At 41.3% G+C, this 17,647-nt stretch overlaps 1 protein-coding gene across 2 annotated transcripts in view; it reads left to right on the top strand.

Moving 5' to 3' along the window:
* LOC125438869 (microtubule cross-linking factor 1-like) overlaps positions 1-17,647 on the top strand; it is an 86,493-nt gene that overhangs the window by 10,702 nt on the left and 58,144 nt on the right. For both annotated transcript variants that reach the window (XM_048507503.1, XM_048507502.1), the window contains exons 2-3: positions 3,340-3,564; positions 4,456-4,614. In XM_048507503.1, coding sequence (XP_048363460.1) covers positions 3,340-3,564; positions 4,456-4,614 — 384 coding nt within the window. The remainder of the gene's footprint in view (positions 1-3,339; positions 3,565-4,455; positions 4,615-17,647) is intronic.

Genomic DNA, 17,647 nt, shown 5'->3' with positions numbered 1-17,647 from the left:
TAAACAGCAAGACCAACCACTCAGGCCTTGACAGAAACAGCTCAAAAAGGTTTGGGAATCACTGTTTTAGAGTAATCCTGTGAAATCACTGAAGTAACAGGAACAAATAGTGTCTTCAGCAGCAAAATACACTCTTGTGCTTTAACAAAGGCAACTTAAGCATTTTAAAGTTTTTTGAAGTATATTGTCGAAGGCTTTCACGGCCGGAATCACTAGCTCATTGTGTGATTTGTATCGATTAGAGCCTGCATAAGTAGCCCAGAGCTCTGTATTTTCCCGATAGGCTGGCATCTTCAGATCCTCTGAAGATGCCAGCCACAGATGCAGGCGAAACGTCAGGAGAGAATGCTGCTAGAACATGGCCAAACAGCCTGGAAACCACACAGCACCCCTTTTTTGAAGTACTTTAAGCAGAGCTCATCTTGAGGAACAAAACTTTCCTGCTGCAGGACCCTCTCCCAAGCATGAGTTCAGGGGACTCCCAAGAACTGAGCTGGGTTTGGGGAGGGGTATAATAAAAAATGTCAAAGTGCTCTTTCACACTCAAGATTTCAAAAGTAGTTAGGACCCATATATGGAAGGGAGGGGGAAATGGGTATATGCTTTACTGGGCTCATGGGAACCCATTGCATGCTCCAAGTATTTTAGCACAATATGGCCACCCTCTTAATTCTTCTTTCAGTTTGTCCAAGTTACGGTTTGCAAGATTTAACTTGTAATTTGTGTCTTAGGGTGAGATCTTTTGAAGGTCTATGCAGCATGTTTGTGAGTGGGAAAGTGTTGTCAGTGACAGCATTTCCAAACATAGGTCCCCAAGTTAAAACTCTACTGTAAGGACATAAATACAAGTGACTCATTTCCACTTTCTGTTTGTTTGCAGCGATGCTGAGCAACCACATGTACCTACTTCCAAAGTTAATAATTTCTCCTGTATTCAAAGGTCTACAACAAGTTTTCATTTCAGTTAATGTAGGAAACCAAATTTGTTGCCACTGATTTAGCTTTAAACCAGTGATTACTTGCTTGTAACTGGGGTCATCAGGCATTGCTTTCTTGATTGACAGACGAAGACTACGGTAATAGAAAGGACAGTCTTTCCCTTCTTGCCAAAGGTTAGGAGACATAGGGGATAAACACAAATATGCAAAGTTTAGGGGACATATACAAATTATTCTTCCAGATTTCCAGACTATGGAGCCAGGACTGTAGATAAAGATGGTTACAGTTCTTGACTTCAGTCTCTGTGGTGTTCAGCTTTTATGAGAATAGACACGCAAACAAGCAGATATAAGAAGTTTGGAAATATCGATGTATTGCAGTCCCAGGGGTCAAGAATAGGAGCAATGACAAGGAGGAAACACCATACAGACCCAACTGAGGAGGAAAAGGCCACAATTTTTATTAAACTAAGGAGGAAAAGGCCACATTTTTTAATTGAATACAGCCGCAAGAGCATTGGCACAGCATGGAGACAGATCCAACCACTCAATATGCCACCATCCTGCCTGCCTGGGGATGGGGGTAACTGAGGAGTTCTAAGCCTCAGGATACCATCTGGGTACAAGTTGCTAAGTGGTTCCTTTGGTGCCTGATTGTGAGAGCCAGGCAACAGCTCCCAAACTGGGCATGCAGTCAAATGACTCCACACCCATAACCCCTTAAGGGAGTCCCCAGATGGGAGAGGTGGGTATGGTCACAGCCTCCTCCCAAATGGATCTGACCTAATGCCCAAACTGCCCAATGAAGCTATGCCATGGAAACAAACAACCAAGTAAACTGATCTCAAACTGGTTACAGCTTGAATTCAAGGGGAGTGGGTGGGAGGGGAAGCCAGAGAGATCAGAAGGGGTGTATCCCCCATGGCAGCCAGCCAGATAGGCAGGGGGTGAACCAGAGGAGGCTGTGAGCTCAGGGACCACCCCAGAACTCTGCCCCCTGCCTGGCCAGACTGCCTGGGGCCAGCCCAGAGCCTATGAGAAGGCTTCCTACGGCTTGCTCCCTGTCCTGCTGCTGCAAATGTGGCCACTGCTTATCCATAAAGATTAGAGACTGTATTAGAAAGTTAATACCCTCAGAAGAATGGATTGAGGGCTGTAAATTATGACATTTTCAAAAAAGTGGTATAATAGATATCTTTCCATATCCTCACCCTAGCTAATAGCTGTTACTCTATGCGGCATGTGTTCTTTCAAAGGACCACATGTCTCAGGGCTGTTTATTTCTGGTCAGCGGATAAATGTCTCTTTTTAGGCAAAGGGTGTGTCTTACAAAAAAACCTTTCTGCTCAGAGAGTTATAGTTGTGTGTGCAATTTAGGACTAAATGAAGTTTCTTGCATGTTCTGTATGACACATCTCTGAAAACAAACAGGTTTTTGTGAACAGAAGGTCTGGCAGCCCAGTTAACTCTTAATTTTCAGCTATGCCATCCTTTTTCAGTTATGCCAAGTTCAGTACCCAAATAAACTAATTCTTGTCTGGATATTACTTAAAGATGGTGTTGTGGGTATTTTCAGTACCCATTGTATACCCTGTCACTGATTTTATTGAAAATTTCTTTGTGATTTTTTTTGAGGAGGGAGTGTTTCTGTTAGGTTCCAAAGTGCATTTTGCTGCAGAAACTGACTTTCCGTCTCTTTCTCCCTGGCTCTTTCACTCACATGTATGTGATGGCACTGATCTGGCCACTGTGATTCATGCATTGGTCACCTCCAGGTTGGACTACTGTAACTCGCTCTACACGGGCTTACCTTTAGCCATGATCCGGAAATTGAAACTCGTACAGAATGCGGCAGCCAGGCTTCTTACAGGCACATCGAGTAGGGACCAAATTACGACGGTCCTATACCAGCTGCACTGGCTGACGAACAAGTACCGGGTCATGTTTAAAGTATTGGTCTTGACCTTCAAAGCCATTCACGGCTCTGGACCTGCATACCTGAGGGACTGCTTCTCTCCGTATCACCCCATTAGGCCCCTCTGCTCTTTGGAAGAGGACCTATTGATTCCTGGACTTAAAGCTATCAGGCTGGCCTCGACAAGGGCCAGGGCTTTTACAGCCCTGGCCCCTACCTGGTAGAACAGGCTCCCGAGGGAGATCAGAGCCCTGCGGGACCTACAGAGTTTCCACAGGGCCTATAAGACTGACCTGTTTCACCAGGCATTCAGCCAGCCTGGGTTAGAACATCGCTACCGTTCCATCTGGCCTCCCGTGGGCGCAAGGATGGGGAGGGGGAGGGATGATGTCATCTAATGTTATATGGTTCCTGGTTTTAATTAAGTGATATTAGTTTTATACTGTGTTTTAAAGCTGGTATTTAATAGCATTTTGGTTTTGGCAGGATGAGCTGGATGAACTCCGGGCTGAAATGGAAGAGATGCGGGACAGCTACCTTGAAGAAGATGTTTACCAGCTTCAGGAACTTCGACGAGAGCTGGATCGTGCAAACAAGAATTGTCGCATTTTGCAGTATCGTCTCAGGAAAGCAGAACAGAAAAGCTTGAAAGTGGCACAAACGGGTCAAGTGGATGGGGAGCTAATTAGAAGTTTAGAGCAAGATCTAAAGGTGGGTGTGAAGCATTTATGGGTGAGAGCCACTAATGTGCAATTGAACCCATAGCGTGATCATAGAATTCAACAAGTGGACTCATGAAAAACTTCCCTACTATCTAAACAAAGTCACTATGCAGTGTGTTCACATGGCTAAGCTAGGGCCCACAGACACTCCCATGAACAAGAGGTAGCAGCATGGGAACCTGTTTTTCAGGCCCAGTTCTCTCATGGGGCCTCCACTACTACCAACCATTTCTGCCTTGAGATGATCCAGCAGGGATATCCGACTTTCACCAAAAGGTGGATGATTTTTCTGTCAGTGCTCTGGTCCACAGACAGGAAAACTCATATCCCAGTTAACTAGGACTAAGTTATGCTTTCCTTTTCTCAAATAAAGATTCCTTCCTAAGAGCAAGATTCAGATACTTAGAAGCCTTCTTCGTCTCGTGCCTTCCAGGCCAGATTCCTTCCATATTTCTTTGGTTAGGTTTCAGTAGGTTCTAAGAGTCTCCCTGTCTCCTCTCTCCTCTCCTTTATAGAGGCAAAATTTTCCTGTCAGCTAGGCTCTATTCTCTCTTGCCATTTGCTCTGGCCATCCTAGTTCTCACCATTGGCTCCATCCCTGCATTTCCCCTACAGTGACGTGGGCTGCCAATATTGATCACTAATCCACTTCCCAGCTCTGTTCAGCATAGGTGGACCTGTTTCAGAGAAGCACCTGTGACTTGTCCACCTGTACCCTCTTCTGTGTCTGTGCAGCCTCCTACTCCTTGACTCGTAGCCCAGTCCATAAATTAGTGGGGCATCCAGGATGGCTGCACTACAGTGCTTGATCAGACAGTGTACAATGAAAAAAATGTTAACATTGTTAACATTGGTGTTTTGTGTGTGTACTCTTAAATAGGTAGCCAAAGATGTGTCTGTCAGGCTGCACCATGAATTGGAGAACATGGAAGAGAAGCGTGTTAAAGCAGAAGATGAGAATGAACTCCTTCGTCAACAAATCATTGAGGTGGAAATATCTAAGCAAGCACTGCAGAACGAGCTGGATAGAACGAAAGAGGTAAGATAACTGAGTAATTAATGAGAAGTGCTTAGAAAAAGAAAATTTAGAACATCTCATTATTATGCCTTATGCCTTATTCCACCAGCTACAGTAATTGGCACTGAAAAGGTCTGTTCTGAAACATGGGTTGGATCCAGGTGAGCCCTTCTGGACATGCGCAGTCTCTTCCACTCACAGAAGGAGTAGCTTATTCCTTATGCTGGCTTGTTTTGTGAGGGGGAAAAATGAAGCACCATACAAAATACATATCTGCTTGTTGAAATAAATGAGCAATAGAAACGTATAATCATTACAGAACCTATCTATTATAGCACTTTGAGAACTCTTTACTTTAGCATTCACGGAATTGTGCTTGCAGGTGTTTGCCTTTCATTCATAGTTCTTTCGATCCAATCCCTTTTTCTTCAACCTGTAATGTTTGCAATTTTGTATCTGTCTGTTCCTGATTCAGGCATTGTCTTGCTTGACAGGGGGCAATATGCCTGTTACCGCTTGTCAAATCTCTTTTTCCCTGACAGCTTAACAGATGATTAGTGCAGCTGGTGATGTGTTCTTTGCTAGATCAGAACATATTGTCATGCTATATTTTTTTACAAAGCTGTTGTTGTATTTAATTTTCCTGTAGTGGCATTGAATACAGCGTAATGTGTTTGAAGCGGAGCTGTTAACTGAGACCTGCTGGGCTGAGTGTCTCCTTATTCCTCACTAATTTGAAGATGCTGGTGCCAAGTATAAGAGAAACCAATGTTACATCCAAATAATATTTTACATTTGAAGAACGATAATGTCGACATTGAACACCAGGGCATAGAATATATCTGTTTTAAAATGCTGGGAAAGAAGATAACAGTTTTAGATCCAGTTCTCAGAACTGTCTGGGCCAGTTCCTGACCTTAGGGCATAGATAATCTGAAAATCAGATAAACTGGTTCTGGATAATTGGAAACTCAGTCTAAGATGCTATTTCCCTTTGGATTATTTCAGAGATGCAAAGCTGTGAAATAACCATGTTAGGCATGCTATGGTAAAAGTTAATATTTTCCAGCTTTCAAAGGATTTCAAGAAGGGGAATCCTCTCTCTTTTCCCTCTGTTTATATATTGTATACAGTGATTCTTTTGAAGTGCTTTCCAACAGTTTCTTTGCCCCCCCCCCCCAAACAGTTTTGTATTAGAAAAGAGAAAGAGAAAAATCTTTCTTTACAGATTGCTGTGGCTTATACTTTCAAATTATTCATTTTATAAACTGTCATGAAAAATTATGATGAATATGTTAGGTCACTGTTAAGTGGTTGTAACAGGTCTGTGGTAGACAGTTATCCACAAGTCTAAATCAGGGAAAGATTTTTGTATCGAGCCTTATTCCTGTGTCAGTACAGTCCTGAATTCTTCTTGTCAAAAGGTTATTGACATGGACAGTTTGTTAAGAAATTTTGCACAGATTAGGATGAAATAATCTTTTAACATAAAGTGTAATTAAGTACATAGTGGATTAGGGATAGAGGACTTTTCTTCTATGATCCCACCCTTGCCAAGTTTTCTTGGCTTTTGCTGAGATTTTGTCTTGAGTTTGTTTTTGGAAATGAGTTTTTCTGACCATCTGCTCAGGACCTGCCCCAAACATGTCTGCCTTTTGCTCTGTGTGGCAAATGCAACAGCAGCCAGTAAACCTGGAAAGAAGATGTGCAAGAGGTTTGCTAATTTGAATTTAGAGTTCTCACCGCTCTCCACATTTGCAGTGACCTTAGCTGTTTGAATTATTATGTTGCATATTTCTGGCATATCCATACATTTGACAATGAACAAGAAAGGAACTATAACCATCCAAAGAACTGTAACATTGACTGGCTTCCACTGTGTTTCTTTTTGCCTATTAAGCAAATAAAAGTAAAGCTACTTTGACCTCTGAAAGAAATGGTTTGATGCAGAGAAAGGAATGTTTTAGGATGTTTTAAATTTACCTAAATTTACCTAAATTATATTGAAATTCACCTAAATTAAACATATATTATAGCTGAATTGAAGGTCAGTGAACATTGAAGATTTTTTCTGGCATTTAAAAATAATTAGTATATATTTTCATTAAAAGTCTAGTTGAATTTTATTTGTAAGCACAGTTTTGGAAGCCTTTATCTATGTTCATGGGTGAGTTTTTTTCTTTGTGCAGATTCTGGGGCTGACTTCTCCTCAGAATTTATCTGGCAGGATTATAAGGAGACTTGTGTTATCTGATCTCAGCTATGGAGATGACCTGTTTCCTGGTCTTTTGTTTATCTAATAGGTGGAGGGTATTTTGTAAGTGGCCTTGATGGTTGATAATTACTCCCTGAGAGGTGGAAGTAGTTGGGAATCAGAATGTAGCTACTATAAAGAAAACTTTTTTCAGCTTGTTAGAGGATCCACTATTTTAATAGGCATCTTGGATCTGATCCTAATAGTTGCTATCTAACTTTGATGGTAATAATTTTGATGATAGTAATTTGAGGTATTCCAAAAGCCCCTTGTTTGATTCGGTATCTGCCATTTATGCTGTCTGACTGTTAGTCTGTTGTTTCTTATTCAGCATGTATATTTGGTAAGTCCCCACCCCCAAACCCACATATTAACAAGTCAGTATGGTATAGCGGTTGAAATGTCAAACTAAGGCCTTTCCGCACCGCAACGGTGCGGGGGTGCATCGGCGTAAAAGACGCCGATGCATCCCCCCAGGACCATTCACGTGGACAGACCCGGGAGGGCGGCAGGCGGCGGCGCAGCCTTCGCACAGGCTGCGCTGTCCCTGAAAGCTTACCTCATCCCCTGGCCTCCAGCTCATCACAGAGGCCAGGGGACACGCCCACACAGGCTAGAGCGACGGCTCTAGAGTCGCAGGCCAGGGGGTGTGTCCCTTGGCCTCTGTGACGAGCCAGAAGCCAGGAGATGAGGTAAGCTTTCAGGGATGGTGCGGGGGACATGGTGCCTTCCAGCCGTTGGAAGCCGCTGTTTCCGGAAAACCTTGCTCAGGGAGCGAGGTTGGGAAACAGTGGCTTCACGCCGCTGGGGGGGAGCGAGGGCGGCACCGCTGCGCTGCAGTAGTGCCTTCCATGCGAACAGCTCCCTAGGGACAGCGTTTTTGCCATCCCTAGGGCGCTGTTTTTGGCCCGTGCGGAAAGGACCTGGGAAACCCAGGTTTGAATCCCCACTCTAGCCTTGGAAACTTGACCTTGGGCCAGTCACACCTTCTCAGCCTAACCTACCTCAAATGTGGTAGGTTGATGTGAAGTTAAACAGATACAAGAATGATGCAAGTCACTTTTGGCCCCATTGATGGGATATTAATAAAGTAAATAAAATGGCTCCTTCACACAATAAAGTAAATAAAATGGCTCCTTGACAATGGACATTCATCCCAAAGCACTACCTCTAAACTTCTCAATATTTTGGAAAACTAAGACCCATTAAAATGGGAGTGCTCGGGCAATCTTGAATTTACTAGAGATTTTAGGAAGAGTGAGAATGCTTTTGGAAGGATTCCAAAGGAACAGGATAGTTTTCTCAGTCCTGTAAACACTCATGGGGGATTTCCATCTCTGGAGAATGACTTTCTCATCTTCTCCATCCCACTGCAGTCAAAGTCTTGGATCTGACCCTGACAGTTACGAGCTAATTTTGATAATAATCACAAAACGACATCTTCCATAGTTCATCAACTATGATCTTCAAGGAGCTTTTTTCTTGAGGTGCCCTCATTTGGACTGCCCATCTGACAATAATCAATTCATGGATTTTTCTGTAGGAGGTTGCCACTGGAAAGCTTACCAGAATTTGTGTGGGAGGCACCTTTACTTTCGGTATTCAGAAAGTGCGTAAAATGATGGTATCGGTGGGCACTTGGTGGAGGATAAACCTTTGTCAGATCTGGCTGTGTTTATTTTTATCTTGCATATTGCTTTTATCTTATTGATGGACTGTTGGTGCAAGCATTTGCAGCTTGTTGTTGCTTTGTTTTATGATCTATGAGATTAGAGAAGGATATATATATCATAAATATATATATTTATATATATAAATATGGGTGTAATATATCATAAATATATATATTTATATATATAAATATGGGTGCTTATATATATAAGTATGGGTGCAATGTTGCTGAAAATAGTCTATTCTAGAAAATCTGATAGCCAATGAAACTGTATTTTTCCTATGCCACATTTCATAAAAAGCATTGCTAACTCATGGAACCTGCTTCTCTTTCTCCAGTAAAACTGCTAGATTCTTACATCTGCCTAGTATATGTTTTGGTGAATTCTTTGTCCCAGGAACTTTGAGCCAGCAAAGAGAACAAGACAGAAAGCAATGGAGAGGTTCAACTAGCTTTCGAAAGGGTAATCCTATTGAAAGAGACAAAGCATGGGCAGGATTAGGGATGGGGTAGCAGCTGCAGAATGATTTGACATGAATGATATAAGACAGTTTAGGAAGAAATGAATGAGATTGTGTAATCAGGAAGAAAGGGGGATTTATTTTCTATGCAACAGCCGTATTGAACAGCTGACAAATCTCTGTCTTTTGGGGGGCTACATGAAAGCATAAGGGTCAGCAGGAGAGCAACAATAAGGCATCACTTTCTGTGGTTAAGAATTATGCCCAAACTTATTCTATGCAGGCCTTATGTCTGATAAATTTAGGAATGGAAGACTGTGTGACTGCAGAAAACAAACTAAATCTAGGACTGTACCTTTTCTACACTCACTTCCACCAATAGAACATGCACAATGAAGCACTTTCTCACATGGAATTTTTTCCAGTTTCCCCAGTGATGCCAACCACCTGGTTATGTGAATAACCTTGAGAAAGCACACAGCATGACAGATATGCCTCTCTGCATTCCTCTCTACCCATAGCACAAAATCCTTTCCTAATCCTATGTGAGGCTTTCCTTTTGGAACATTTTATGATGTCAGACTCACAACGTCTTAGCTTTGCCATGGATGGAAGAAGCCAGGACTGGAGGACAAGCCAATTTACCAATCAGTTGAATAAAGTTGAAAGTAACCTGTTTAAAACATGCTACTCACTTGATGCTTTTGTGAGTTCTTGTTGCAAATGCAAGAGTACAGTATTCTGACCTGTGTGACCTTTGGCTCACTAAACTCCGAACAAATACTAAACTTTTTCAGTTTGTATCTATACTATAGTAATGTTATCTGTGTATCTGAAACACTCTTCTATGAGTTGGAGAAGAAACAGAAGGCAGAGTGTCTGAGTGACAACAGGCAGTTTGCTGAGACTTTTTAATCTTATGAAGGATCCCAGATTGTGCATTGTTTGTATCGAGCACACAAAGAAAGTTTTCACCACCAGTCAGTTTTAAGGCTGCCCATAGCATTGGCTTGAAAATATGACCAAAGCAAGGGCAGATGGTATTTTCAATGTTTATAGTAATGTCTTTATTCACTAAAGAATTACTTTATAACTTTTGTAGAAGGTTAAAAAATATCCAAGTAAGCATTGAATGGTGTATATTGTGTTCATGGTGCTTTACAGATTACCAAGAGGAAAGTTCCTACCCTAAGGAGTGTACCACATAATGAGAAGGAGGAGGTAGACACAGAGACGAATATGCATTAATTTCCACTCTATTTACTTAGAAGAGTTTACTTCAGTAGAAATATTGAATGAATTATTTCTATAGAAAATATGTATGCTGCCTCTTCAAGCCTGGTTGACACAGCTGTCAACTAAACCAATAAAGCTAAACAATGATGACAGAAACCCCACAGTTATTTAAAACAACAATAAAATAAAAAGTCACATTAAAAACAATTCAATTACAAAAACATGTCAAGTCAATTAAATAATTATATTTTAAAAATCCAAGCTAGTACAAATAAACTACGGCAAAAAACAAATAGAGCAGTCTAAAATGAACTGATAATTATTGTGTCAGGCTAGGAAAAGACCATAGAACAGCTTTAAAAAGCTCTAAAAATCAAGTAGGACAACTGAGAATAAAGTCATGAAAACTTAGGGGATGAAAGAAGTAATGCAGGAGAGAGGCATCAGCTGCATTAAAGTGGGCTGAGAGGTCAGAATGTGGGAACAGAGTAGAGAACTTTGGACCTGGCAGTCAGGCATCTAATTTGGGTAGTGCTGTTTCAGTGGTATAAAAAATACAGAATCCAAATTGTATGCAACAACTCTTTTTGCCAACCTATCCTCCCAAGGAGCTGCATTATTTCTTTGCAATAGCCCTGTGATAATGATAAAAGGTTAGACTGCAGATTTATTATCGTTTAATCCTTTTTTATTATTAGACAGACCTTCAAAAGAGCAATTTTAGTCTGTTTCCACATGAGCGGAAAACAGTGCCCCAGGAACGGTAAAAACACCATTCCTGGGGCACTGTTCACACAGCTAGCACTGCTGCATCGCAGCAGCACTGTGCTCGCCCCCCCAATTGGCGCAAAGACACTGCTTTTGAACCTTGCTCCCTGAGTGAGGTTTTTCAAAAGCAGTGTCTTCCCACCAGTGTGGTTCGAAGTATGCCGGTGTGAGGGTGCTGCTTTTGGCCCCTCCGGTGGTCAGAGGGCAGCATGGGTGTGTCCCTCCAGCCATTCAGAGCTGCACAGGGAGGAGAGGTAAGTAAACGGGATGACCCGGAGGCAGCTCTGTGCAGAACTGGTGGAGAGCCGTTTTCTGCTACTGTGCAGTAATGGCCTTAGAGTTAGAGTTTTGTGTTTGATTACTTAAGAGTAGTAGAGGAACAGAAGTAGAGGAGAAAGTTGCCTGATTTATTGTTGAAGCTGTTAGAGTAATCTTGCAGTTGCTTCATATAAATTTCAAATATTTCAGAATAGGCAAACAAGGTCCTAATTGCTGATTAATTGCTAATTATTAATATTGAATAATTTTATTTAACTTTGCGAGTAACACTGAAATAATGTTGCTCTATCCCAGTACTTCATAGATTAGAAGTTATTCACACATTATAAAATTGCAAATAAAAATATATAAGTAACTGGCATATAGACCACTGTAGTTGAAACCACTTTTCATCTAGGGAACCTTAAACAGCACTGGAATTGTATGTAGAGGTTCCAGTTTATTTCTCTTTCATGTCCAGTCAGGACTGGAAAAAACCTGTACCTGAGACATCATAGACCTGTTTCCATTCAAAGTGGACAGAGCAGGACTAGATGGACTACTGTTCTAATGCAATATTATTTATTTAATTCATTCATTTGTACCCCGCCTTTCTCCCCAATGGGGATTTAACATGTACACCAATCTCTACTCCGTTTTATCCTTGCAACAACCCTGTGATGTAGATTAGGCTGAGAGATTATTCCTGGCCCAAGATCACCAAGTGGCACAAGTGGGGATTTGAACCCAGGTCTCCTGGATCCTAGTTTGACACTTTTAACCATTACACATGGGTAATTCCATAATTCTTAGGAAGTTCTTCTTCCTAGGCAGTAGTTGTCAAAGGTGACAATGCTAGAAACATATTAGGAGGCATTGAGACGTACGGTTGCCAACCTCCAGGTGGGGCCTGCTTGACTCCTGGAATTGCTACTGACCTCCAGCCAATAAAAGTCAGTTCCCCTGGAGGAAATGGCTGCTTTGGAGGCTGGGCTCTTTGGGATTATAGCCTGCTGAAGTCTCTCCCCTTCCCAAATTCTGCCCTCCCCAGACTCCACCTTCAAATTTCCACATCTTTTCCAACTCATAATTGGCAACCGAGAAGGTGATTTTGGACAGAGTCCAGTGTCTGTATCAGCCTTTACATTTTATTCACTGTAATTTGGATTCTATTATATAGAAGTTCTTTCATAATGGTTTTGCAGCAATATTCAAAGCAACAAATGTAGCCCAACAATTTGCAGCCCAAAAACAAAAGAGACCCAGTTCATCTAGCAGCTTCATGTTGCAGAAACTCAGTGGAAGAGCTGAGTCTTGAACTGCTGCTGGAAATAACTAAAAGGAGAAGACCAGAGAACATTGTGGAAAAGCAAAGCCCACAATATGTGTACTGACGATAGAAGCAATTCATTAAATTTGCTTTAGTGGGTCAGTGATATCTTTTGTTTTTGTTCCAAATCCAATAAGCACCAAAGGGATACTTCAACCATCTGTGAATTTGAGATGTCATGTGGATTGTTTATGAACAAGTAAAAGACAGGTTCTTTTTGTACTGTGAGTTTCTTCAGAACACCTCTATGAAAATAGAAGAGGTCAACTCTGCTTGGAATACCTATCTCTTGAATCAAATGACTGCTCTTTCTCTTAAGAATGTCCAAAATGAATTCCTATAGTCAAACCCCCACTAAATACTTTTTTAAAAGATTGCATTCTGAAAGCTTAGTCCTCCTTTTTAAAGTGTTTGGGGACTGGTGAATACAGTCTTTTCAGTATTGTTTTGTGATGCATGTAGGACAGAGAAAACAAAGGATTCAAAATAAGAATCATTCAAGAACCTGAATGGTGCAGAAACTGAAGGCGGAAAGAATGAAACAAGCAAAGCCAACCACTCTGACATTTGCTTTGAAATGCTTTTAACTTTGAAATGTTTTTAGCTCAGTATTTGTGTTAAATGAGATCTATTTTCACAGTGAGCTGCTATTAGTAAATGAGGAATTATTTCCTTTCTTTCCAGTTTCAATACTAATGGAGTCCTCAAGCATCTGGAAAAGTTTTTCATATGAAAAGCATTTTAATTTTAGAGGTCAAAGGGCTATGGGAACAGTTACACCCCCAGTTACTTCTAAAATGCATTTGTCCATTTCTGGTTTTTTTCAGCCTCATTGTACTTTTTTTTTTACACCTGTCCTCAAAAGACCATAAGCAGCAGAATATTGTTTCCCTCTTCTTCTAGTTCTTGAATGAAAAACAATAGCTCAGCTAAGAACCATGAAAGCTGTTCTCCTCTGTTTTGTAACTGAACAAATAATGTAGTAGAGAAATAACATTTCCAGATTGACCAGTTTGGAAACAAATGTATAATATTCTTAACCACTTTTATATTTTAGCACCCACAATATATATTTAAATATAATTTCTACATAGAACTAAAATAAATGCAAAACTTCTCAATGTTTGAATAAACAGCGCTCTTGGATTTTTCGAGACCTAGGAAGCAAATGTGCCATTTTAATGCCTATAGCTAAGATTCACAAAATTTGACTGGAAAACAAGTTTCTGATATCTTTCAGAATGGTTGGCAGGAATTATTTTGTAGTAATCCAGTCCAGGACTAAGATCGAAACACTTCATAAAACCTCCGTGTTCATGTTTGCTTAAAGTCTTTTCAAGATCAAAGTCTGTCACTTGGCTTCAAGATTAACAAAGCTTGATTCAAATATAGCATTTCCCAAGCACCCCTTTGTGTCTGTTTGATCTCTTTGCAGGCACCTATCCAGCAGGGCTAGACATCTGGTAGAGACTGCTCCATGATTGGAGTCCATCCATCTTCTTCTCCTGGAGTATTACCAACAGCTGCAATGACCTTTGTGCATTTCATTGCTTGTTGTTGCCATCTCTCTTGTTCTTGTCCAACTACTATACTATACAATCTGCTTCACATAGTCCTTCTCAAGGTCACGCACTGGGTGGAACAGCTCTGCCTGTGATTCTGGTCCCATTCCATTTAACCCTTCCTTATTTGAATGATAATAAAGGCTTGTTTTTGTTATTATTCTGGACTGTGTGTGTAAAATATAATCCCGAGCATTAATTTTACATGCTGCCTTTATCAAGACCATTGTTTTGTATATTACTGAGCATGGTGCTTTGATATGAGGCCATTTATAGCTCATTGAGTGACTTTCTAATGGATGGGGGAGAAGGACTAGGTAATCACTAGGACCCAGGCAGAGCATTCTACAACAAAGATCCGGTATGCTTTGTTCTGTGGTGGAAGCATATACAATCCTGCTATCTTTCTGTGGAACAGAGTATAGAACAAGAGAGTTGGCAAACACTGTCCTTATGACTTGTTTTTGGTATGCGAGTGCTGTTCAGTAAATGCGTGGATCGCGCCACAGCTGTGGCTTTGTTTCATTGAGATTTGGTGGATGGAGTCAGCCCCACCCCTCATTCTTGAATTAGCTAAACTACCTTCAGAATGGACCTCACTCTGAGAGAGCTTAGGTTGTCCAATGCTTGTGTAGATGGGTAGGGTCTTCAGGTTACTTTGGTTGCTGGCATTTAACAAGTCACAAACCCAGCATGCTGAAAGCTTGGGTTTCCAACCTCCAACTAGGACCTGGAGTCTCCCAGAATTATAACTGATCTCCAGACAACAGGTGTCAGTTTCCTTGAGAAAATGATGGCTTCAAAGGGTTGGACTCTGGGGCATCACATCCTTGCTGAGCTCTCTCCTGTCATTAAGCTCTCCCTTAGGGTCCATATCCAAATATCCAGGAATTCCCAATTCAGATGTGGTGCCCAAGAGTTTTTAAAATTTCATTTATACCCCACTTTCCTCCATACTGGGGATCCAAAGCAGCTTACAATATTCTCCTGTTTTCCATTTAATTCTTACAACAACCCTCTTGGGTAGGTTAGGCTGAGAACATATGACTGGCCCAAGGTCAAACTTATGTGGCACGGTAGGAATTCGAACCTGGATCCCCCAGATTTATTCCAACATTCCAATCACTACCCCATGCTGGCTCTAGAGTTGCTGGGGTGAATAAGAGGAAAGGGTGGCAGTGGAGCCCACAGTGAGCAGAAGAGGACAGTGGATGAGGCAGTACTCACCAAAGTGAGGTGTGTCCAGCTATTAAGAGAACATCTTGGTTTCCTGCTGTTCTGCAGCTGACCTAAAAACAAAAATATATCCAGACTTGACAGAAAGAATCAGAAGAGGCTGCATGTTGCCTGGTCTTTGGTATGTCTCCTGGATTCTAATACAGAAGTATACACAAGACATTTTTAAATACTACTGTTGTGCCCTTAAACTGTGAAAAGTTTGGTCTTAAGTTCTGCAAACCACCCCTCCCCCCGTCCCTGACACTACCCCTTGTGTGTATCTTCCAAATTTATCTGCAACCCACACATAGGAAGTATGCTTCAGTGTGTCCTTTCTAAGGAGAGGCAAAACATCTGAGGGGGTGGGCTGAAACAGTATGTGGGATAGGCTGATAGGAGATTTCAAGGATGTCTCAGTATCTGAAGCTAAAATTATTCTTCCTGTATGAAAGAAACTACCCAGATTGAAAGGGTCAAATGGTACTTTAAAATTATGTCAGCTGCTCTTCTCCTTCCCATTTGTGCTGTAATTTCCATATTGCAGATGTTTTGGGTAGGAACTAAATCATCATTATTTGGACTATGAAGACTCTTGAGGCAAACATGATCTCATTGGTGCACACTGTAATGTATTGACGTCCTTGTTTGAGGAATGTGAGGTGTGGATAGATTATCTAATACAATGATTTTTATGTTCCTAGATTTTATTAGCTGCTGCTGTATCCTAACAGTGGACACTTTTGTTGCAGCAACTAATATTTAGCATTTGAAGTTGTATAGAGTACAGATGAGAGCAACATCAAACGGGAAGACAGTCAGGATGAAGATGAAAAGGAGAACAGAACTGAAGAATGCCTTTGAACTAAGAGTAGCAAAAAGATCTTTAAGTGCTTTTTGAAGCAGCTGGGAAACATTTATTTACTTTATTCCCTGCCTTTTCCCCAACTAGGGCCCCAAAGTGACTTACATTGTTCTGTTCTCTTCCATTTTATCATCACAATAATCTTGTGAGGTAGGCTAAGAATGAGTGACCTGTAAGCTTCCATGGCAGTGGCCATTCAAACCTGGGAATTTCAAATCATAGTCTGATGCTTTAACTACTATACCACACGTGCCAGTTCATTCCGCGAGTTCATTTGAAATGGTAGCTTTCCTATTAAATAACCCAGCATATCTCAGATATTACTTATATTGGTCACTGAGGTCACATGAAAATAGTAACCATTTACTACAAAACCATTTACTTCATTGAACTAACACATGAAATAAAGGAAGCGTCAATCAATATACCTGGTATAAGTGAAATTCACTGACTTCACGTTCTTTAAGGCTCTTCTGATAATTGCACGGTAACTTTTCCACGTGAGCACTTCAAAATGTCACATCAGGGTTAACTATTCCCAAATATAATTCTATGAGCAAGGTCCTGTATTTGTCACCTTCTGTATATGGATTTACTCCTGACCTAACAATTCAAGCATAATTTTTACATGACTTTACATAGGGACCCTGTGAAAAACAAATGTAATATCTAGATCAGGGGTAGGGAACCTGCGGCTCTCCAGATGTTCAGGAACTACAGTTCCCATCAGCCTCTGTCAGCATGGCCAATTGGCCATGCTGGTAGGGGCTGATGGGAATTGTAGTTCCTGAACATCTGGAGAGCCGCAGGTTCCCTACCCCTGATCTAGATAGACCTTTAGTCTCATGAAGAACTGCTCTGATTGCAACAACAGTGATTGCTTTTTTAATTTAGATCTTATGCATTGGTTATGACTTTAGTTGACACGTTTAGTTGATACTCCTGCACTTCTGCCAGCCCCATTGGCACTGTGGAGGCATGGCAAGGGTGTTCCTGAGTGTAAAGGTGACATCAGTTGGCTTCCACCTTAGGTTTTTGGGGAAGTCTGCGGCAGCCCAGGCCATAAGTCCATTGAGCCTGATGGAGGGCTTTCTGATGGCAGGGAAGTTTTGGAGGGTTTTGCCTCTCCCATGCCTCCAGAAAGCCCTCTCAAGACAGCTGGGCAGCAATGTGGCAGCACTGTTCCCGGCCCCTTTAGGGATCTGGATTAGGTTTCTCATGTCTTATTATTTAGAATGATAAGAACACAAGTTCATGGAACTTCATCATATCCATAATAGGCCATACCAACTGTCTGTTTCTCTGTTTTCATAATGATAGTTGTGTTGCCAGATGTTTGTGATTTAAAAACAATGTCATTTCTTTATCTTGGTATTGTCAAGAAAGAACCTGATTTGTAATTACATACTAGTTTGCATAGAGCTTCATGCCTA

Source organism: Sphaerodactylus townsendi, linkage group LG09 (genome assembly GCF_021028975.2).
Source record: "Sphaerodactylus townsendi isolate TG3544 linkage group LG09, MPM_Stown_v2.3, whole genome shotgun sequence".
Lineage (NCBI taxonomy): Eukaryota > Metazoa > Chordata > Lepidosauria > Squamata > Sphaerodactylidae > Sphaerodactylus > Sphaerodactylus townsendi.
The sequence above is the reverse complement of the archived record's forward strand: the minus strand, read 5'-3'. Positions and strand labels throughout refer to the sequence as shown.